This window comes from Phaethon lepturus, unplaced genomic scaffold, assembly GCF_000687285.1.
Source record: "Phaethon lepturus isolate BGI_N335 unplaced genomic scaffold, ASM68728v1 scaffold12422, whole genome shotgun sequence".
In the NCBI taxonomy this organism is placed as follows: Eukaryota; Metazoa; Chordata; class Aves; order Phaethontiformes; family Phaethontidae; genus Phaethon; species Phaethon lepturus.
In genome coordinates this window covers 1-23,070 of record NW_010522635.1, presented here as the reverse complement: position 1 = coordinate 23,070, position 23,070 = coordinate 1, and the positions used below count along the sequence as shown (strand labels likewise).

The window sequence follows — 23,070 nt, the reverse complement described above, 5'->3', positions numbered from 1 at the left end:
GGGAAAGAGATGGTCTAGGGAAGGTGGTGAACAGTTTCAAGAGAGACTTGGGGAGCAGCCGGTTTTGGTACAGAAACAGAGGCGGCAGCAGGAAAGAAATCCAACCCAAGGTCTCCAAGCATCTAGCCATGACCATCCATGATGGTCAAACACAGCAGACAGCGTTTCGCAGCTCCCTCAGACAATTCACAACACTGCTATGAGGGCAGTGTGTATAGGGTGTGCCTATCCTCTCCCCTCCTCACTCCCTAAACACTTCCCAAACTCCAGTACAAAACCCCAGGTGAGCCCTCAGACAGCTCCAAAGCCCATGGCTCTTTTTGGAATGCCTCAGCCTCCCTCAGCCTCCCTCAGCCTGGGCTCACTTCCATCAAAGGGTGGCTCTTTGCTTCTAGCAGCACATCAGGGCTTCCTGCTCCCATCCCACAACAGCTGGAGCTCTTCCAAGTACTAAGGTACCTAAAAGCTGCACACCCCTTGCTTTTACGCCATTTTTTTTTTTTCCTCATAGCTGAATTAATCCAGAAGCTGAGCTGCTGTTTTCTCAGTCCCACAGCCAGGCTTTCCACTCCCCGACTGCCACAACCCCAAGATCCACCCTGAGGTTTTATCCTCAGCCCTCTACACCGAGGTGGCTCAGGATCAAGGGTTTTGTATACACAGAGGCTTTTAATCAGGACTTGGAATGTTTTCTGCCCCAGGAGGTAAATACAGAATCCAGGTTTTACGGATTAAAGGGAATGCAGGGAAATAGACCTCGCTGCCAAAGTTATCTCAGGATGTAAGTGGGATTACATGCTTAGCCATGGGGATATCTGCTGACACTCAGAATTCAACTTAACACCAAATTTTGGTTGGGAAAGAATTTTCCTGCATTTGCCCAGCAACAATCCACCAAAGCATGGAGCACCGAGTAGGACACATCTGCTGGGACCACCCGAGAAGGAAGCTTTTGTGCAGGTTTCTATTGCTATTTCCCACCATGGCTGCAAATTTGGCCAGTGCTGCTCTGCAAAGAGCTGAAAATAGATAGCTGAGCTAGTGCACACACATAGGCGTAACACCTCTCGTCCATACACATTTCTCCCTTTTCCTCCAAGCAACTGAACTGTCTCCTTTGTTGATGTTCATACATCTCACCTCCACGCTTCAAAGTATTCCTGCAATTATGTTTCAAGACTGCTAATTGTCCATAAAAGATGATTTGGGGTTTTTTTTTCCACTCTTGCATGAGAAACCCTGTGCAGCATCTCCCATCTCAAATCCAGCTTTCAAAAAGTCTTGCGTTTAAACACAAAATCCTGCGTAGCTCCCATAACAAAGCTAACTGGGCACAACCCAAGCTTTCCATCCCAAGAAAGGGAGCTGAGTTTGTATACCCTGTGGCCTGAAGAGCAGATGTGAAGCTCAGCCCAGAATGCTGTTATCTGAACAAACCCCATTAAGCAACAGGAATGGATGCAGCGTGACCTGCACGGCCAACAGTAGCTGCGCATCACGGCTCAGATTTTGGTATTCTGAGCACCAACTTGGAAGAGGGTAAACATAATTTGCAGATAAATTTGCTTATGCAAGGCATCAAAGCCTCAGGAAAACCTTGCTATGTTTGCAGACATTCCAGAGCAGAGAACAGTGCACAAAAGTAATATTCACCACAAATTCTCTCATCTCCCCACACATTTCGCTTCAGTGGCCAAAGCACTGTTTGTTCAAGCAGACTTGACCTCCTGAACCACAGCCAGTATGTGGCTACGTGTGGAGAACAATGAGCCCACGGTTAGAGACTTTTTTCCGTGTTCTTGGAGGGAATAGAAAACACACATACACACAAATACACAAATCCCATCCAATACTCTGCACAACTCATTAGGAATACCCTCTTCCAGGTCCCATCCCCGGGGTGATGTATTTATTGTGAACATATACATTCGATCCCACTCAGCTCTGTCGAAGTAAGTAGTACACCTGCACACTGGGGATGTCTGGAGTGGGCTAGGATTTTCCTTTGGGCTTTGGCAAGCAGCCCAGACTGCCTCAAAAAAATAAAAAGGCCTCACCGTGTGTAAGGAACATGTGTTTCATTTGTTCGTACCTAAATGACAAGGGCATGGGTTGAACACAAAGTCAACTAAGAGGCTTCTAGTTAGGATGGTCTTTTCTATGCTGGGTTTACTCTGTCCTCACTGCAATAAGAGGACAGGGTATGTGCATAAAACCCTAGCTTAGGGAAATGAAGACTTCAAGCAGTGTCCTGCTTGCAGGACAATAGCAATAAAGCCCTACATTTCAAAGAAACATCAGCTTGAGCACTGCCAGGTTAACAAAGCCATAAGCCCACCTCCCTGCCTAACCAGCTTGTTGCCGAGCTCAGCGCTCACCATCCTCTTCCTCACAGTGACTTTCCCACGAGTTTGGCTCAGACAAGTCTGTAACTTCCTAGAAGTTTGTTGCAACAATACAAATCAATTGAGATTTTTGTATCTCAATTTGTATATTTTGAAGAGGATATTTTCCTGTCCACAGGCTTCTGCTCCAGAAATTCATTTTTCTAAGACTAATTGGTGTGTCACCTTCCACACAGAACAGGGTTCCAAAATTAGCAGGCAAGGGGAAACATGCACTGATTTGGGCCAGCGGCACACTATCGCTCTCTGCTCTCAATAATCACTTTTACATATTGCATAGTGAGGCTGCCAATGAAGTTCAGCTGGAAACTTCTCCCCAATAGCATGAGCATTTGGCTTTTCCCCCCATGCTCAAGCTGAAGAAAATAATCTTTCCCAAACATGTCCATTTGCTCTCCGCTTCAGCGCCCTTCTGACACACTCCGGGTCCCTTTGCAGTCCCTTTTCGGCTCCCAAAGCCCTGTCCTGCTGCCTGTTCCCAGCAGACACCCATGTCCAACGCCACTGTAAACCTTGGCATGATGTCACCGGAGAGGAGCAGGTTTCCAGCATTACATCACCCTGTCTGGGCTCAGCAATCAGCCTTCTGCACCTCAGAGTTTCCATGGAAGAAAGAGTCCCCTCCTCCTCCCTCCTGCTATCCAAGTGGGGAAGCAAACTACAGATGAAGCCATCAGTGGAAAGAGTAATGACCCTACACCTAACAGCATCCATCACGTATAACGAGCCTGCCTGGGTTGCTGCCTGCCAGCATTTAAATACAAAACTCTGCCAAGTGAATGTCAGGAACACCAGACACAACTCTGCTCCCCAAACCCCACAATCCTGCGGTGGATGGAACTTGTTTTGAAGGGTGAGCTTTGCCTTCCAGAGACCACTCAGTTTTCCTCGTTAGTGGTTTCAACTGGTTACCCCACTCTGCAGGAGGTACCCCAGGCTAGAGAAAGTTGGGCAACAGTCTGTCATCTCCATGTCATGGCCCCAGATGACAACAGCGATGGAGAGCCCTGCATCACATGGCTTAGCCTCCCTCCCACTGACAGTTCTCCCCACTTCCCGCTCAGCATCCTTTCCCATGCCCTCCGAAATGGCAATAGCTCATCCAAACCAACTGGCCTGCAGAACTCCCTAAGGGAGGCAATCATCAGGTTCCAAAACCTGCCTATTTGAACCATAATAATAAAAACTTCAGGTTTTTTCCCCACTTCTGTATACTCCTGGAGTCATGGCACATTGCTATTATTGTGACCAACATCCAGGAGCCAACAGGGAAGCCAGCTGTTTCTCAGACCAGGGTGAGGTCCCATGTCCTTCACAGAAGACATTACCCGTGGATTTTAATGAGTGTTAAGTGCCCATATCCTTAACACTCGCCATGTTTTTCTAACAGAATCATGAGCAGGGACCCCTCAACAAGCAATTGCTGAGGGTTGGGTGCCTTCTCCCATTTACAGACAACACCATCCCATTGCTGCACTCAGGCTCACGAGGGGCGAGCAAGGCTCTCTGCAAGCTGCATCCCACCACCAGGTTCCTCAGCATTGTCTGACACCACCCCTGCTCAAGACACTCAGCCTATACCTAAGGGAATTCTATATTAAACAACATGCTAAGCTGCCCACTTGCCCACAGGTACTACACAAATGGGATCGCACAGTGAAGCGCCGATTAAAAAGCCCTTGCTCAGGATGACACCGAGAGGACCCTTTCTAGACTAACAGTACACGCCAGCGCCGAGGCAAGGACAGGCAGCCAAGCACACCGCTATTACACGATGCCAGGCTTCCTGGGATCCTGCTTTCTCCCCATCTCCTTCCATGCAGAGTCCTCCTTTTATCTCCTCTGCTGGACGCAGGGAATATAAAGTGCTTTGAATAACCACAGCTTCGCCTTATCACTCCCTCAAGTAGGATCAGTAGGGCTCAAGGGCCATCACTCTGCCTTATTTTTTTAATTACAGCACACACTGTATATTACCGACTGCAAAGATCCAGAGGAGGATTCTTCACATTAACTAATGAAGGTGTCTGAAACTGAAATCCAGACCCTCAGCAGTCAGAGCCCGTCTGACACAACATATTGCTGGAAGTTAGAAGCAGCCCCCACTCAATAAGAGACATCCATTGCCTTGAAGGTAACACCCAACAGCACCCATCCAGAGACGAAACCCATGCGGGTCCTCCTGCAAGACTGAGGCTTGACTCCGGACAAACTGCAGGCAGCAGTAAGACCAGGCAGCTTCCTAGGCTGGTGCTTAACTTGGTCATATTAAAAGATAAATGATGTACTGCATAACTGTTAGACATCAATAAAAGCACTTTTATGTTCAGATTGAACAATAAAGCACGTCTCCCCGCACATTGTATGCTATCAGAGGCCTGAAGGCATTCGATACCAGCAAACTGCAGTAATTATCTACGCATGCCAACGCACAATTTTCTTTTACAGTTTACGAAATAGAATTTACCACTGACCAAAACACCTCCCCCCCAAAATCAAAAAAGTTAGAAACATTAAATATGTGTATTTTGTAATCATGACTAATACAGCTACATCATTACAGGCAACCCTGACCCAGTCACAAAGCTTGACTGCAATCCAGATGGCTAAACTGCCAATTACCCAGCAAATCTAAATGAAAAACAAGAGTTTGAGCAAAGTGTATGCAACCAATTAATCTGATGTTTCCACCCGAATCCTCACTTTCCTTGCTGGCACCTGACAGACAGAGGTCAGGTGAAACGGTGTCAGTTTAAGGATGCGAACGAAACCACCTGAAGCCCAGACAAACTTTTACAAGCTGTTTTGCAGTTCTTGCTCTGGGTCCCATCCTGGCCCTCCCTCGGTACAGACACACTGATAAAACCAGATGCTGTCCCTGGGCACCTGTGTAAGATGATGCCATGTGCGAGACCTTGCCAACTGCAGCCAAATGTCACACGTAGGTTTTGATTAGACCAACGGCACTGCTTGTACTCTGGCACCAAAATTTCACCATTAATTGCCAACCCATCCAGAGGCATAATCTTCAATAATTGTAGACATTTTCTAGGCAGCATTGCTCTTCTGGAAGAGCCTAGTTCTGTGATTTAATCCATATGTCTCAAGTGCACCATTTCGCTACAGAGGATCCCTTTGAAAAAACAAAAGCAGAAGAAATGACGAGAAAACCAGCAACTAAATGGAGAATTACTAGTAGACCGGGGAAAGCTACAGATTATCTTCAATAAAAAACCCTAATGCTGGCTCAGAGCATTTTATTTTCCATCATCTCACACCATGGTATATGCCGGTGGTGTAAAACATCGACTCTTTGCACTCCCTGAAAGGCTCTACAGCAAAAGATGTGAAATCAGATTTGGCAGGGCCAGGAAAGCAGGCAGCCAGAACTGTAAATTCGCTTCTTTCAGCAGTCTGCCGAAGTAGGGAAAAATACACAGGAACATGTATCTGTGGCACATCTTGACAGAAACTGAGGTTACTATAGGACCCTAATTAACTTTAAAAATGCTTTTTGAAGGTTAACAAAAACTTAGTAAGCATAAGCTCTGCCTAGTTCCTTCCTGACCTTCTGGGCTAAGCCCAGTTCTTGCAGAACATGATGGGTTCAACACCATGCTCATGAGAAGCCTCACTGAGCTGAGTAGAGATGATGCTTCTGGTTTGAGAATATTGGGGACCTTGTCGCTTCTCCTGTAACCAAAGAAGCATTCCTGTGTGCTCCGTACCTTGCCACCGCTCATTTGCACAAGAGCCTCCCGCAAACAGGAACAGCAAAGGCAGCTGTGCTGAGGCAAACTTGGGTCTAGAGGCGAATCGGGCAGAGATTCAGAGCTGAGGCTCCCACAGTGCATTTGCACCCATGACCTGAGAAAGTCTGCAAATATTGCAGTTGCCACCAATGTGGCTTTCCCCAAAGCCCATTGTGCTAGCCGCATAGCTATCCTCCTGCAATAGAGGCTATTGGAAATGTTAACAGCGGATCTGACTGCAAAAGGGGAGCCCTAAATCTCTCCATCCTCAAACACCAAAAAATACCATAAGATGCACCTAAACGTATAAGAACCCTATTTTCATTTGTACATCTTTCTCTAAAGTAAGAGCTGTAGATCCAATCTTCCAACCCGAGGTGTCTGAAAAATAACGTACAAGAAGTTTAAAAACAAGAGCACTTTCCAGAGCTGGAAATGCTACAGCCAAAAGCATGGGAAGGAAGGGAGAAAACCCTGACAATAGTGAAATGAAATCTGGGATTATCAACCACAGTGATAATTGCTTTTGAAGTGTAAACAAAGCAGAAGATTAGAAGAGAGTTGGCATTTTGACCCAAGAGCAACACAGCACCTGAACAGCCCCAATGTCTCTAAGAGCATCGAAGCATCTATTCTGCTTTGTCTTGTTGCACCTTGAAACGTTCAACAGCCCTAAGAGCACCTCTGGCATCTTGCCCGGGCTTTCTGGCTCGCCCCAGCACAAATTGCTTTCCCTCCATTTCTGACGTCTTGATTTCACTAGCAGTCTTCAAAAACACAAAGGAGAAAAGAAAATTAAAAGCACTATCCTTTCAGCATCACCCAAAGCCCAGCGTTGCACCATATCTCATCCCAGGACAAGCTTTGGCGTGAGTTAACAGCAAATACTTCGTCAGCCCCTCAGTTTCACTGCCTTGGCAGAATAGTGTCCGCAGGTGTCTGAGATCCTCTCACTTTGCACCTTGTTTGGCAGGATCAGAGGAAACCACTTGGTTTTACAGTACCAGCTACACCAATGAGACACGGTTATGGTACTCAGCTCGACAAAATAAGCTCCTCTTATCTCCAGAGGGGCCAACAACAGTAAAAGACATAAACCTTAAAAAGCAATATACGCATGCACTGAGCTTTTCCACTTATTGGAAAACTAATTTCATCTACAACAATAGCAGACACTACTCCAAAACATTATTTCTAGAGGGTCTAAACAGCAGATACCTTGTGGGACAATCCTGCAAAATTTTGAACAGATGAACCAAAAATAATTTACATCAAACATACTCACTTGTTCCTAGGATATCAGTTTTACTAAAACCTACTTTTTTTTACCAATGTCCACATCATAATTTTAATGACACCAGTGCTAGCTCTGCCAGCCAGGTACTATACAGTACTTTTATAGCTACAACAGCCTCACACAATAGTCTCTTCCTGACGGATCAGAAGACAGAGTAGGACTTCCAGCAGAAATATGGAAGAATTTGTCAAGGTCTGGACAAGTTTCATTTTGTTCATCAGCCCATTGCTGGGAAGTGCTGGTCTACAGAGTAAAACAGTAGTAAAACACGACTGGGGCACACCCTACTGCAGAAACCAAACTTCTTGTAGGAATACATGAGATGCTTCAGAACACCATTGCAAAGGGATTAAGTTCACCTAATTCGGCCTAGGGACAAGAATACTGACCTGCCATAGACATTGTGCAGCACTTTCCATGCATAAAAACCCACCAAGCTGTGGGTTACGGGATTTCCGTTCACTGCTGTAATACAGACACTTCTGGGACAGAAACACCGCACCAGTGACCTTAGTGAGCCAGGACCTGAACTTTGTTTCAACCCACGTCTGCTAAACCAGAACAACCTTTTCAGCCCAGAACCAACTGAACTGCTTTTCCACCAGACCACCACAGCAAGGGACAGGTTGGAAAAGCCAACCCATGGGGAGGTGCCATCTGTGTGGTCCTGGAACATGGCAGTCAAATGGATTAAGCGAGCTGCACACTGTTTTGGCCAAACACATCAAAGCCTTGCCAGGCTTCGTTTGAGGGTGGGAGAAGAGACCATATTCCAGCCTGACTACCTGCCCTGATGGAAGGAGGAAGCGCCAGGGAGATAGGTGCGGTCCCCTGGACCCAGTGACAATTTGTATATGGAGCAAAAATTCCTTGGCATGAGCATCTTCCAAGGATGATCCCCAATGAAAGACCACAAAGCATCGCAACAGCCCACAGCCGTGGCTGTTGGGTACAACATGCCACAGAAGCGTGCGAGTAACAGCCAAGTAAACCCTCAAGCAGGCAAAGCATCGGCCCCACAAGCGCTCAACTTACTCTCAGCTCTGACACTTGCGCAGGCTGCCAGGGATCAGCCCACGCAAGGGCTGGCGGGCCAGCCCTGGGATCGACACGCTGCTGCCAGAGCTGGGCTCAACTTCCAGCTTCTTGTTATCCACACAAGACCTGATGGGATCCTGCACAAAAAGGTGACTCCTGCAACAGAGCGCAGGCAGCAAACAGGCAGCTCACGCGGCGCATCGCTGCGGAGCGGAGGCAGGAGCAGGGCCATCACGTCACCAGGGTGCTTTAGGAAGTCTCCCCGGGTTTCAGGGAGAAGATGCTTTGCTTTCTGGGAAAGGGACTTTCCCAAACTTGATCCTCTCTCTATTCCTATGCCTAACCATTAGACTGTGCTAGGACTTGGTTTCTAGTGTATGTTTAAAAAAAGCACATCAAAAGAAACAGCTAATCCCTCTAAAAATGAGATAACATTCACATGTCTTCTGACTTCCTTCCAGTGCTGCTGTGGCCCCAGGAACACTGCTTACTACAGCCTGCAAGCAGAGAGAAAGCGTTTATCCCGCACCGTGGGCTAGTTCTGTTCTTCCTCTCCTCTCTCCACAAAATGGCCCTTTGCTGTCTCACAACAGCATCCTCTCAGTCACAGCTTGAAGCCAGCCGCCACTTCCCAACCCTGGTGCGAGAGCCTGTCCTGACATTTGTAAACTCCTGTTTTGAACAACAGCTCAGCACAAAACATAACTTGTATAACCTAGGCTCCAGGCTTGGCCCCTTTTCAAACCCACCCGGCGTTTCCCCAGCCGTACAGAGAGATCCACACAGCCTCTGAACTAATTGAATTTTAATGAGAGGAAGTAATTTTTCCACTGGAAGAATGTTGTGCTAGAGAAATATTTTGAAACTCCTCTAACCTTTCCTGCCAGGCTTTTTCTGCAGCAGACTACGAGCGAGGACGTCCCCATCTGGGCGCTTGATCAATGAATACAGCAGAGCTGCTTCGCTCGCGACCCCAGCTAGACCTGGAGCTTAAATAATTACAACTTCCAAAACAAAACGTGTTTAGGGTTTTATTTGATTGCAGTCCTCGCAAGGAGGACATGAATACCCACTACGTACAGCTCTTGCTGATTCATGCTGAGACACAGCCTCCCCAGCGCTGCCTTCCATCCCACTCCCAGCTAACGGCGTTATTTTAATTTCCAGCAAAAGCAACAAACGTGTAAGAGCCAGGCAACACCACGGGTGCAGAAAGCACTGGGGAACATCTTGTTAGCTGAGGTTTGTGGAGCAGTTGCCTACATGACGGCAGCAGCTTCATCTCACCGTTCTGCATTCAGTCCAGACATTATCAGCTTTTCAGGAATACAGAACTTCAACAGTTTACACCCATTTCCCATTGTTCCGAGACACAGTTTTCCCTATGCAGTTTCTGCTTAGGCTTGGCAGAAAGAAGAAAGGAGAGGCCAAAGGAAATTAAGTTGCCGAGATATGAAGGAAATTAGGTTATAGTCCACTGCCTTCATGAAACACATTAACTACGTTCAGTTGAAAGCTGCTGGTATCTTGATTAGTGTGTGTGGATACACTGAAAACCCTTTGTCTGACGAGGATGACAAAAGAACAACGGACAAATACCAGAACTAGAGGGGGGTTTATATGCATGCTATATAATATCAGTACATGTAAAACAGAGGAAAAAATTCTTGGTAATTGCCCCATTCTCAGTAAGCGCCTGCAATGATCTTGTAGGTGCATCTTATACCCAGAACAGGCAACAGGCTCCAGCGGAGGGGAACACAAGCCCTCTGAGCTTCTACCCCTAGGTAAGTCCTTTTCAGCAAGGGGTCTGTGGCCAGCCCCATGGGAAGGGCTAGCAGTGGAGCTCGGAGACCATTGCTGCCCATAAACATGTGTTCCCTTGGCTGGGAGAAGAATCACCAAGTCCTAAATCTAGGTGAGCACTAAAAGCCACCTGGGAACATCTCAAGCTTCAGGGCAGTTATGGAAGCTGTGTTACTTTGCAAAATGAAGTAGTTTGAAGTGCAGGTTTCTTATCCAGTTTGGATGTGATACTAAGTTCAAGTGGATCTGCTAGATCCCTGGATCCAGTGGCTCCCCAGAAAAGGTCACCGCTTCATATAACAACTCCACTTAAAACACAGCATCCAGTGCAACTGCTGAAATTTTTGGCAGAACATCCAACACTTGCAAAAGACACTCCAGTGCCCATTAAACCCAGCTTTTACTTTCTATTTTAATTGTTAAACTTCCCAGGGAATGTCTATTAATTTAATACAATTTAGAGATTCAGCTCTAACTCTGTAACTGGGATTTTGGCAGCAACGTTCAGTCCATGCATTCTTGCTGTTCACAGCAGACCAGCTCCCAGATGTTAGTAATGTTAAACAGACTGGAACCTTCCTTCCTAGTGACAGCAAAATGCAGACAAGAGCTGGCTTCGCTTCGGCTCTAATTACCCACCAATAGATGTTCCCCATCCCTCTGCTGGGTTGGGGAGGCCCATGAGATACAGCTCTTCCTCCACATAAATGTCATAAAAACAAGGAGATAGGGATCAATAGGTCTCAGTTTACACTCCATTGCACTAGCACTGATTTCGGGGAAGCAATTCTAGCTTGCAAGAAAGATCAGGGATGAGATTATCATACGCATGAAAATCTCAGAAGTGCAGCAGACCGCAGAAGTTAAGATTGCTAGTGAAATGCATATATTAAACTAGCTGCTGAACTATGGGAAGAACTTCTACCATATGTACCTTGTCTATAAATAATCCTCTATCTCTTTGCTTAAATCAGAGGCACTCATGGGAACATTCCACCCATCACGATTTTGATTTGCTTTTTAAAAGCAGTTGCTGTGTGGGAGGTGACAGAGCTGCCAAACAAGCTGTGAGGAGAGTCCACTTATGTCATGGTGCAAGAAACCAAGAACTAACGACCAATGCATGGTAAGAGACCAAACTCCTATAGCCCCAGAGTGAACTGTGACATGCAAGGGAGCTGCTTTTCTCAGCCTTCATTTACTGTCCCTGCAAGTTCACCTAAATAACAACACAGGGTTAAATGAAAACCTTATGAGCCCGTCGTCCCATGCTAAACAAGTCAAGACCACAAGAGCTACAGACCTACAAAATCCAAGTGCAGGTACTGGTCTAGAATCCCAGCAAGGGTATGAAACCAGTGAGCTCCTCTGGTTCTCTAACAGGTCACCTGGTCCACCATTTTTATTGTCATTACAGAAAGTATTTACCTAGTCAGAAGAAAAACTTAATTTTAAGTTGCACATGACATTGTTCTATTATGCAAACATCCAGTACGAGTTCCAAAAATGGGCTGTAAATACCTCATCAGCCAGAACCCAGCTCATCATCTCTGTGAAATTATCTCCAGAGCTGTTCATAATCACAACTTACCTCAAAGACTTCCTCATCCAATATCCTTGTTCCAAACACAATAATGCCATTGACATCAATGATGGGATGGTCACTTCGGTCCAAGAACTTGGTTATCTTCTTTTTACAGTCCAAAATCAAAGTGACATTTTTCTTCTGCACACTGATAGCTACTCTGTGCCACCTAGAACACAGTCCACAAATGTGTTAAACAGAGCCTTGGGCATTCAAGAACAAGCTAACAATTGTATAATAATGCAGCTTTCATAAACCAATATTCTGCAAACCTTCATGCCAGCCATCATCTGCAAACACATGAAAGTCATTCTTGGGCAGACCCTAAAGACTTCATTTGAAATAGAAAGGCTGTATTGCCAGATGCCATTCAATTCTCATCCTTCCAAAACAGGTAGGAGAGTGCCAGTTCTGGCTTCAACAAGAGGCAGAGGGAAAAACCACACCGATAATTCGCGGGCTATCCCACTTTTCTACCCTCCTTATGGAAGACTAAGTATGGATTTTGCAAGACAAACCAATTTCTTAAGGCCCTTGGCAGCAAAAATCAGTGTTCCTACCCCCATAAGTGTTAGAATTTGCACTGACTAGAATGCAATTCATGCTTTTTTATATTTTTTTATATATGCAGTATTTATTCACCAAAGGGTAAAGTTCAAGAATGGGACACTTGACAGTAGTCAAAGGTGTGCATATACATTTATATATACATGACTCCTATTTTACAGAATGTTCAACATGCTGGTATTGATATAAACAATGTACTGTTTTTTCCTTTGTGCACAAAATTTCACTTACTTGCCATCTGCTAGGTTAATGCCTCTAAAGAGAGGATAGTCTTCTGGGCCTGGCTTTCCTGTATGGTCTTCATACAGGAATACAGGAGATCTACCCATCTCCACACCAATTTGCTGGATCCCTTGCTCATTGTAAATTGAGATCAAGAAGGACTGACCTCCTTTCTTCGCTTTTACAGTGGTTAGAATGGAGAAGTCCTCTGGGAATGGGGAAGCTGGAGTGGAAAAGCAAAGAGGTTAGTCAGGTTTCCTTGAAAATTAATCCCTACAGAAACAGTCTTGTTGTCTAATGACCCATGGAGAGACCATTGGTTTATCCCTCCAGATGTGTGCACGTCAGCAACCCTAAAAATTTATATAAGGCAGCATCTTAGTTGCCACGTGAAGATCTGGCTTTCCCCCAAAGCCTATTGTGATACAGGGTTGAGACGTGCTGCAACCCAAAGTAGATTGCACCAGCAAAGCCAGCATAAAGCAGTGTCCCCCAAGGGCTGCCTGCTCTAATGGCATGTTAAAAACTCAAGCACAGAACTGAGCATCTGAGGATCATTCATTTATGATCAGAAAGCCTTTTTCCAGCTGTTATCGCACTCTGTCAGAGCCAAAAGCCATCCCACATTTGAACTGGCAAGCAAAGGATGGCAAGGGGTCTACTGTTTTGGGACGAGACCATAGTGCTGGCGAAACAGAGGTTCTCAACAAGCTGCTAGTTTAAATCTGTGTTATTTGCACCTAACCCTTCCTTAGTGTGCTTTAGAGCTTTTTAGGAGACAAGGCAAAAACATTCTGTTTCATGTATCACGAGGTCCTCAAATTAACTTAAGATGTCAGAGGGACAGAGGAAATTAAGCATCGGATGCCAGTTAGGCACATGCAATATTGAAGGGTTTTATTTAGGAGAGTAGGGAAGTTCTCCAGATGAGAACAGAGCATTCTGTGGCTTTGGCTTTCAGGGTTTGTACAGACAAAAAACCTGAAAGCATAAATAAATCTGGCAATCAGTAGGAGATACTAATTTGTCTGCATATTAAAAAGCATCTAATAAAAATTTCCTAGCTTTTTCTCCACTCAGGAAAGCAACCCTGTCTGATCTCTAGTGGTTCCTACCTGTATTTTTGCAAGGGTTATTTTTCAATGACATTTAAAGTATGGAGCAAGTACGGTCAGTATGGAGGCAGTGCTCTGCAGGGTCAACCCCTGCAAAGCCAAACACATTTCAAGTCGATCCGGGCATCAAGTCACACCCCACACAGGACACAACTCCTCAGTTTGTTTTCTCTGCCATTCAGGCTAGAAAGATGAGCCCAAACTGAAAAGCCTGGATGCACATCCCAACCAGGAGGTCTTAAAAGACACCAGAAGCATTAGTAAGGAGCTTGATCAAATTATTGGAGATGGGAGCTACTGAAACAGAGGGTACCTACAGGGCATAACCACCTCAGATGCTGCATTTCAGCAGTGAGAACTTGCTGGGTGTCTTTCCTTTAAGGTCCAGGCTTTCAAAAACAAGGATTGCATTGTACCGCTGGGTATCTGCTTGGGAAATCTTAAACCGCAGCAGGGCAGAGTAAAGTGGGGCAGCCCCAGCGTGGGCACGACAGGGTGTGCGCTGGGACTACGTGTGTGGCAGCCGGCAGCATGCGGGGAAGGGAATAACACAATGGATCATTTTTAAGCTGCAGATCCGTAGCCTTATAAACCACAAAAAATGTCAAGCTCAGTGGCCGTAAGCGTCAAATAGATTTCCTTTGCCCCTTTAGGCTTTTCTGAGATGGTGTCCAAGGGCTGCGTAAGGGATTTTGACCCAGGGAGGGGACCGGGAACATGGGAAGGGGGAATTCTTCCAACCGCAGCAAAGCTAGCAAGTCCAGACACAGAGAGGCCATGAGCTCACCCTCTCCTCTTCTGCCTGGAAGTCGCTTTAACTTTTATTAGCAAACCAGTGTTTAAAATGCATCTAGCTGCATAGCACGGGGCTACACGGCCGGGCGGTGGAGGAGACGGGAGGCACGGGCAGGCTGGGCTGCGTCCAAAACGGGCAGCGCTTCGGACAGCTCGTGCTGGCAGACAGCGAGGGGGACACCCGAGGGTACCTACAGAGACACTGCTTGCACCTATTTAATATCCCTCACCGTAGTTAAATCACATTTGGAAAGCAGCATAAAGCAGTATTCTGAATAGAGGACTTGCACTCAGTAATTAAATGCCATGATTATAGCCCGGTTTCTCCCTAGGACACAGACCCAGATACTTGGCAAAGGCAGGCATCCGATTATTGTGCCTCCCATAGGATGCACTGAGCTTTATCTCCCTCCTGCTGTATACAAATCTTCCTGTAGCACTGAATCAAGACCATACGCCTTCCTGGTTCCAATTACAGGCTACAGTTTTGGGCCTTTTATGTAAAATAGTTCACGTCCAAAATTTCATTATGAATCCACAATACAGTACCTTTCAACTTGGACAAGCTGCCAACTCATTAAAAAGCTGCTTTTAATTTTTTTTTTCATTATTATTAAAATGTCTCCATGGTGATGCAAGTTTCTCAACCCAAATAACCATAATGAATGAATTATAGCTGACATTACTGTTGCTGCTCTGCTGTCCTGGCAAATTAACAATGCCTTCACTGTCATAGCTAGAAGTGACCCAGGGTATTGAATGATGTATGAAAACGCATCCACACAGCAATACTAATAAATACATCATAATAAATATATGAAGCACATAGAAATTGACCCAAATCCCCTTAAAGACAATGGAGACACCCCACCCCCAACAACGAGTTTGGGATTAAGCCCTTATATTCGATTCACTTCAAATGAGCTCATGCTGAGAGATGCTGCACATCCATCTCTCCGCTTAGGAGCACTGCACTGATGCTGAATTTGGCTGAGCACCACTCTTAGCCCACAGCCAAGTCCTTTCAAATTCACTACATGCAATCTCCTGCAAGGCAGCAAAGGGTTAAGACCCCAATTCTGCAGATGGGGCCACAGAAAGAGCTGAAAAGGTCCCAGGGTGGGCACAGATCCCCCCACCCCATGCAGCTCCCTGCACGCTGATGCCATTAGCTTCACTTGAACAGATTGCATCTGTGGTATGCCCCGATACGCAAACCAGTAGAGTCAGGCTGAGCTTCTTCCCCGAGCACCATGACCAGGGATTAAAGACTCCTGTGCCACCTCATGGTCTTCAAAATAGGGAGAGCTGGGACCTCTTCTTAACCCTGATCCTGCAGGTGTATCCAAACACAGCCTAAAATAAAGGGCCCTGCTGCTGATCTGGGAAGGGCAGGAAAGTTTTAGCTGCTCAATAGTAAAAAATCAGCAAAAGCAATGATCCGATCCCATTACTGACAAAGCAGATCTGTTGTGCGAGATGGTGTCATTTCCAGAGCCACTTTTCAAAGGAAAAGTGTTCTTCAACGGTGTCACCAACTTCTGGGCTTTTAGTTCATCTAGAAACTCTCAATTTTGGAATGGCTTGTTTTCCTCAGAGATGACTGTTCAAGCTATAATAGAGATTTTTGAGCTCTTAAACATATATGCAGACACCCACAAGCAGTGTGAAGAATACAGAGTTTGCTAGAAGAATGCAAATGACATTCTGCTGGCTGCCACTGAAAACTTTGCCTTTCTCGCCTCTGCTGGAAGAACATGGTTTTGCTGGGAAGCAGAACTTATTTAGGGAGCAAAGACAAAGAGCATCTCAGCAGATTTTCTCACTCTTGTGGGCTTGAAAAAACAGACAAGCTTTTATATATATCTTGCTGGCTGCGGCTGTGGAGGCAGAATGCAAAGCCCATAAAATTACCATCTTAGAAAAGCACCGACTTCTAATTAGCACAAAATATTATGTGTAGTGTACATTTGCCTAGGGCACTCTACAGCAAAGAGGGAAAGTTATGCTACAACCCACCCGCCTGTTAACGTGAAATCACTAAAACCACATTTCCCCTGGTACATTGCACTGCAATTACTTTGTTATCTTTATCTCCTCTCTCATTCATTTGGTGGTGTGAGCTGAAGTCACATCTAGTTACAGAGATGTACTGAGAAAACACGTGTTGATCTGATGCAAAACACTGGGGGTTCTTCACTTTGCTGCTTGCTAAGGAAATAAGGGAAGAGCAGAGCAGACCAATGACTTTAGAAGTCTCTGGAGACAGAGCTGCTTCAAGCACCCCATGGTTGTTCAGATGATGAAGTGATTGGAAAGTTGCTTGATGACACCAAGGCAACACTATACAGATCTTCTCATCCAAAGACAGCAGTAGATGCAAACCAAGAACTCAAGGAGCACATACAAGTATCAGTATAGGACAAAAGCAAGAAAATCTACTACAATGCTGAGTTCTCTCCTGTGACCACAACGCAGTTCTGCATGCTGTCTTGTCACGTTAACCTTTATCAGAAGCGAGTGTCATCCAGTCTCTTTGCTACATTAATTAGCCAGAATACTCAATCCTTTTTGTATCTTGGGCTCACAACTGTTTGCTGGTTTCCATAATAAAGGTGATCAGGTAAGATTTCACAGTGGCTACAGCAATTACTAGAAAGCTCCCAAACCCATCCCAGTTGCATATTCCAAACTGGAACCATTTCTTTCAAGCAATTCTGAGCTTGAAGATACTGGTCGGTCCAAAACTAAAAGTCATTTCAGAATACATATAGAAAGAATGACTGTGAGTGGTTAAACACAAGTGGGTTAGGTCAAGCAGGTCTTGCCTTGGGACAGATGAACTCAGGGGCCACTGCAGGGCCCTTGCAGCCTGTCCCTGGGATGAATATTCCCCATATCCACAGGCACAGTCCTCTGGGACATGAAGGCACCATGTGGCAGGGGGATGCAGTTGGGCACGTGATGATATTGTCTATAGTCAGAAAGGATTGTCCTGCCCTGGGCAGCAATAAGGACAAATACAGGGTCTGTTCTGCACTTCCGCAGGCATTGAAAGAGGGCTTTAGGCAAAACTGAGCAGCTCCTTCACTAAGGGTTGGCCATGCGATGGAGCACTACCAGCCTGCAGCCCATGACTGCTGCTCTCATGTCAGGCTCTCAGTTTGTATGCAAGACACAGGTTATGCTCCTGCTCACCACAGATTAAACATAATTCACCTGCTTATTGTCACAGCAGGATAATAATGAAGTCTGAAAATAACCTTAGTGATAACACAAACAATGAAGGAAACGCAGGACTGGAGGATGCAAGCGCATCGGAAGTCCAGCCTCACAGTCCGCGTTTAGGCCATTGACAGGCTGGGTCTGACAGATGCAGCATGGTAATTAAAAAGCATTGGTAGTGGCGTGCCACATTACCTCTGATATACCTACAGCATTTTGTGTCATTAATTCTCTCAAACACCAAAGGAGAACACGTGTGTGTCTGCTTTGCTTAAGTCATCTACTGCTTCACAGACTAGTTATGTGCAGCATCTCTTTCCACCTCATTGCTAAACCTCCCTCAAAGGCACTTTTCTCAAACCTAGAAAGTCCTACTGTGCCTACTCTCAGCATCCCTGCACACTCCCTTGGCTTGAAAAAATTTAAAAACTCCAGTGCATCCTCAGTGACAAATAAATCGGTCAGAAGCTTACATGCTCTTCAAGGGCATTGTAAACTCCTGCATCTTAGTGGCTTCCTCTAACAAACCTCTGATTTCTTCAAACAACTTTTCTCGGGACATCTGTTTTTGTGGGGCAGACTATTATTTTTATATGGTGATTATTTGTGTTATGAGAGACACCACAGCCACAGAATAAGACCCTACTGTGCTTGGCACTCCACAAACGCAGAACAAAACATGGTCTGCGTTCCTTTGCATCTTCCAAGTCTCTCTCCCCAGCTGGATGTCACTGTGTGATAATAAGACAGTAGAAACTCTCTAATAGAGGAGAGAACAGATGTAGGCACTGGCCACATCTTCTGCAGCGAAGCCCACCACCATCTGCAAGTGCAATGGTAAAAGAACAACTTACTGCAATGTTATTTGACAGTTGAAGAGTTTGCAGCCCCATGAAACAGCAGAATCGCGCCCTGCCAAGGGAGCATGCAAGCGCGCTTGGAAAGTGAAGGGCTTACGCAGTGCCCTGTATGTGCCTGCAGAATCTGAGAAAAGGATCAGGTATTTCCATACGACAAATAAAAAGCTGCAGACTCACCAGGATACAGCTGTTTTGTCGGTGCACTAAGCTGAGCGTCTTTTGTTACTCTATAAGCAACATCTGCTTCTTTCGAAGATCTTCTGCTTGTGCAAAACCCTGTTGTTTTTGTTATACCATCAGGTAAATTATGAAAATCTAATACCTTCAAGAGATCTGCAGGTTCAGCTGAAAAAGAAAAGGAGAAAACAAGAATTAGCAGGCAATAAGACTGGCACTTGCTCAGATACAAGTCATTATTAGCCTGCCTCACACAAATCATTCATCACAATTTTAAAAACAGATGAAACGTCTTTTCAATACATCTGCAAATAAAATGTTAATACCAGCTTCAAAGCTAGGACACCATACACTGCTGGTAAGAGACATTAATTCAATGTAGGGAGGAACAGATGAGCAGCTGTCTGCACTAGGGCAGAAGGGAGAACATACTGTCTTATTAGCTATAGTAGTTATATTTTCTGGATGTCTTCACCCAATCTCCATCACCCAAACACATCCTGAAGATTAAGCATGAGACATGAAATTCATGATCCGAGAGAAAGGCTTTAAATCAAGAAGTTGCCATCATGCTGATGCAAACATTCCCATTCTTTTTTTCCCAAGTTGGTTGATCCAAAAAGTTGTTTTGAAGCAAATACCTGAGCAAGCTTCCCCAAAGGATTACACACACCATGCAAAACCACCACATATAAATTCACACCAGCTGGGATAACAGGTAAACCCACAGCCATGCCTTGGGGCCAAACACGAGTCATGGCAGAGCAGCATCCCAGCAGTGCTTCAGGGCTCAGGGGTTGGTCATGCTGCCTGCACAGTCTATGCACAAGGTGAAGGCAGGTGACACAGGTTGCGGTACAACTCCACTGCAGGCAGTCAAGTGCCCCCTCTAACTCAGCCCAAGCCTGGGCAAATACCATCTAATAATTCCCCTTCTTTGCTAGGTATTCCCCCCATGACACAACGGGATTTCTGCACAACCACCAGTGCGTATGAGCATGCAGCTGGACGGCCAACACATACACTTCACAGAACAAGAAAAAATCTGCACAGGCATTTTGACTAACAACATGAAGCAACAGGCTTCTTCCCTCAACAGCCCTCCTCAAACACATCCCATTAGGCTCATATCCTGACTGAGGCGCTCGCTGCTGCAGACATTAAATTAAATGGAGAGTGCTTGTCTCACACCCAGTGCTCCCCACACCAGCAAAGTCAGGGCTGGTTCACCTCCAGATGTTCAGGTCTTTAGAACATCGATTAAGTAATTGCAAGTGATATGTCTCATTAACTTCCCAATCTGGTCTTGCTCACATCAGGAATGATGGTGTCTCCAAAAGTGAAATAACCAGATCTGACTTTAAACACTTAGATTATTCTTAATTTTGACTTGATACTAGGAACAAAGTGCTGTCAGAAAGATGAAACACCCAACTCAAACACCCAGCAGTGCCCAAAGCAAGCGTCTGCACACCTTCATTTAGCCTTGCCTGGACAATAAATCACAGCTGTACTCTTTTGCCACTTGATCCATTATTTTCCCCAGAGAGTGATATTACTCAGATCCTCAAGGACAGCCAACACATTGGCTAGTCTGATGTTTGCAGTGATACCCAAAACTAACCCCCTGGGCTGGTTGCCCCAGCTTTCATCAGGATCTCAGGGCATCTTGCCACACTGCATGGCCACGGGTGCAAAGCTTCTTACCAGCTCATAGAGCGATCACAAATAGCCCAACTGCATTCAGGAAGGCGCACGGCATTACTACTGCTGCAAAGGACACATCTCCCCAAAAGGCAGGAAAATACAGGAAAAAAATCTTGCAAGGGAAAAAATAAAAATTGGCCTCATGTGGGATCAAGCATATTACTCGAAAGACCAGAGAGAAAAAGAGAGGGAGAGGCTTTGCAAGGGATATGCCATATGCAACTGGCTGCATCCATGGGGCAGGGCTACAGCACGCACATCAGCACTGAACACAATAAACAATCCAGCACTGAAAAAATAGCATGAACAGATCTTTTACAATATAAAAAGTTTTGGTTACCAGGAAGATCAGCCTAATATTTGCATGGAAAATTCATGTACATTGTTAGACAGTTTTTAAAAGTTTCCACAACCCTGAGAAGTTGGGCCCTCAATGAGAGATTACAAACATATGGCAAATCCAAGGCAACGCTGCAGATAAACCAGCTGAGAGCGTCTGGCCCTAGCAGCATACAGCCGTAATGTTTCCTCATCTCTCACTCTTGTTAGACAGTATATGTGGATGACACACATTCGTCTAAGCTGTCCTTGCCGCTTAGATCTTCCCACTGCCTTTAACCATGTTTTATTTCACACAAGTATCTGCATACATACAGCCCAACCTGTGTTTAAGCAACTAAAATTACAATAAAACGCCAACTCTGCTTCCAGTTACCTCCCTGTGCTCCGAGAGTCAAATCAGCCAGCTCCTAAGTGACCTCCAACATTTATTTAGGGAGGAGAGGGGGAAAAGGCAAAGGCAAGGGGGAGGGGATGTGAATTCCAGACTCCTGACATCAGCCCGGTCCCCACGCCGGGTGCGGGGGATTTGAGCCTTGCTCGCAGCATTGCACAGAAGCCATCCCATGGCGAGTGGCCACAGCAGGGCCCAGATGTTTGCGGGAACAGGAACATCTGCAGAAGAATCCATCATCCAAAAGGCCAGTTGCTGTTGTGACGAAAACTGCGCGGACGCATCTCCTTCAGCAAGGGAGCCCCAGCACACTACAGCCAGTTGTGGTCATCTTGTAGGAAAGCGTGTGGTGCTGGACAGTTTAAATGCTGCTTGTTGTCATGATCTTATAGCTAAAATTGTGCAGCATATTGAGAGGAAAGAACTGCAACATGAAAACAAGACTTCACCAGCTCTATACATGAACAGAATGATGCCACTTGCAAGCTGTTTAGCAAGCGTTTGCCAAAAGCTCCCGCAGCAGCTAAAGCAAGGTGACATCCATCCTGTGATGGATTCGGTCAAAGTGAGATAAAGTAGAATGAGTCCGGGTATTGCACAAAAACTGCAAACCATGCAGGTAACCAGCAGGAGAGGAAATAACCTCTGTTCACAGATGTCCATGAGTCTCTCACCTCTGCTTTCTTCTGGAAACCAAAGGAGAGGCGAAGAGCCAGCTGAAGCCCTACAGACCACTCATGTTGCACTTCATCGCTAAGAGCGTTGGTTTGAGCAGGACTTCAGCAGCATGAAAGTCTCCAGCTCGTTCAGGAAAGATGAGCTTCACACAGGAGCAGCTCTTATTCCTGCCCAGCTAATCAGTTTATTTTCCCTTGATTTTTCAGCCAAGTCTGAACTCGGCAATCTCTTCTTAGGAGCTATGACCGCATCGTGCACAGAAGGACAGAGACCAGACTGACCAAAACCAGCCTCTTACAGGGTATTTCTTACAAGCTTGTGCTGGGCTTGGCCTTCATCTGAGACCTGAATTAGCTGTTACTTTATGGAAGCTTTTTTTCCTTGCTACTTTATGAACAACATTACTATGCAGCATTACACACAGGATCATTCTTTGGCTCAAGATGCACAGGGCTCCCCAAACAGACTGGCAGCTCGGTCCCTGCTGTGCTGGAAGGTGGCAATATACCTGGCACAGAGGCAAACCCCAAATAGCCAAAATTAGACCACAATCAGACCAAAGGGCTGCCCCAAAAGCCTGCACCCAGCAGCGTGTAGAGCCCTCGAACGAGACCAAAAAGGAGCATTACTCTCCCGTCTTAACACAGCAGAGATGAATATGACTCACTGATGAGCCAACAGTGGCAAAAGGAGGAATTAAATCCCTAATTCCTCCATGTCTTACCACAGCTTTAACCACAAGACCAATCTGTGTTAATCTGATTCCCAATTAAATAATTACCTGTTAAAACCTGAAAGAGGCAGCTCGCACTAAGTTTATAACTCTACCCCCCAGTCTGCAATAGCCGACAGCAACTTTCTTACACATCAATACAAAGCAAGTCAAGCAGCATTCATCGAAATAAGCTCCCTGGCTTTGGGCTGGGCACAAGCACCAGCCAAAAAAGGGTCAGTGTGGTCATGCCCTGCCACCCACAACTGCAGCCAAACCACCTGCTCGGACTCAGCTGTGGGATGCAGGAGCAGAAACATCCCCAAGGAACTCAAAAGGAAACCAGAGCATCGTTAACATATTAATTATTTGTTCATTATTATTAATAATTAATTT

The 23,070-nt window shown here is 45.7% G+C and overlaps 1 protein-coding gene across 1 annotated transcript in view; it reads right to left on the bottom strand.

The window, feature by feature from the left end:
- Nucleotides 1-19,012, bottom strand: part of COL5A1 (collagen, type V, alpha 1) — a gene marked incomplete at its 5' end in the record, with an annotated part of 119,246 nt that extends 100,234 nt beyond the window's left edge. The window contains 3 exons of the mRNA XM_010281872.1: nucleotides 11,890-12,052; nucleotides 12,682-12,895; nucleotides 18,845-19,012. Coding sequence (XP_010280174.1) covers nucleotides 11,890-12,052; nucleotides 12,682-12,895; nucleotides 18,845-19,012 — 545 coding nt within the window. The remainder of the gene's footprint in view (nucleotides 1-11,889; nucleotides 12,053-12,681; nucleotides 12,896-18,844) is intronic.
- Nucleotides 19,013-23,070: the final 4,058 nt, after the last annotated feature.